Consider the following 845-nt stretch of genomic DNA (forward strand, 5'->3'; position numbering starts at 1 on the left):
ATATCCTAGTCTGATGATTATGATCATTCCTTAGTAAATTCTAACTTTGTCTTTGCCTCTTTCCTGACTGATACAGTTATTTCTCTCATGTCATTGGTTTTAACTTGCAGGTGTGTCCACATCACAAAAGCTGTTGCATATTTCTCCCTCTACTGTACAGTAAGTATTTTTTAAATAAGATTACTGTAGAATAGTGACTGGAAAACAGTAAATAAAATTAGTGAATTAGATTTGAAAAGATGTATATATGGCTAGACACTTGCCTTTTTGATTGTTCTTATCAATGATTAAATGGCGCCAATTTCAGATTAAGTCGCAAGTATGAACAGCACATCAAACAGGCTCGGCACTTCCGGACTTCAACATCATTTTGTAAGTAATTTCATTCTGTTGTTCCATGGGTTTCAACATATTGGACAGTTATTAGTAATAGTTTTCAATAGTTGATAGGTATTTTTACAGATAGATTATCCAGTGCTAATTCATTTTTTCAGATGCGGAAATTAAGACTGTGGAAGTGCCCCCATTTGCAGAGTCTATTACTGAAGGCGACATCAGGTGGATGAAGGAAGTGGGAGACTCTGTGGCTGAGGACGAAGCCATTGCAGAAATCGAGACTGACAAGGTGGGTGACCAGTGTGTGGAGGTTGTATTAGTCAACGGAATAGTGATAATTGTCAGATGCCATTGGTAATATTTTTATATTAAGTTTCATGTTTATTGGAACATTCTTTCTTTTCCAGACCTCTATGCCAGTAAACTCCCCTTGTGCTGGAGTGATTAAAGAAATCATGGTAGAAGATGGATCCACAGTTAACCCAGGCACTGCCATTTGTAAAATTGAA

The 845-nt window shown here is 36.8% G+C and overlaps 1 protein-coding gene across 1 annotated transcript in view; it reads left to right on the plus strand.

Annotated features, from left to right (window-relative positions):
* Window positions 1-845, plus strand: part of LOC119589202 (dihydrolipoyllysine-residue succinyltransferase component of 2-oxoglutarate dehydrogenase complex, mitochondrial-like) — a 12,464-nt gene that overhangs the window by 7,709 nt on the left and 3,910 nt on the right. The window contains exons 3-6 of the mRNA XM_037937800.1: window positions 111-159; window positions 308-372; window positions 495-625; window positions 744-845. The exon at window positions 744-845 is cut by the window's right edge and continues 270 nt beyond it. Of these exons, the coding sequence (XP_037793728.1) occupies window positions 111-159; window positions 308-372; window positions 495-625; window positions 744-845 (347 nt within the window). The remainder of the gene's footprint in view (window positions 1-110; window positions 160-307; window positions 373-494; window positions 626-743) is intronic.

The sequence above is a fragment of the Penaeus monodon genome, chromosome 25 (genome assembly GCF_015228065.2).
Source record: "Penaeus monodon isolate SGIC_2016 chromosome 25, NSTDA_Pmon_1, whole genome shotgun sequence".
NCBI lineage: Eukaryota > Metazoa > Arthropoda > Malacostraca > Decapoda > Penaeidae > Penaeus > Penaeus monodon.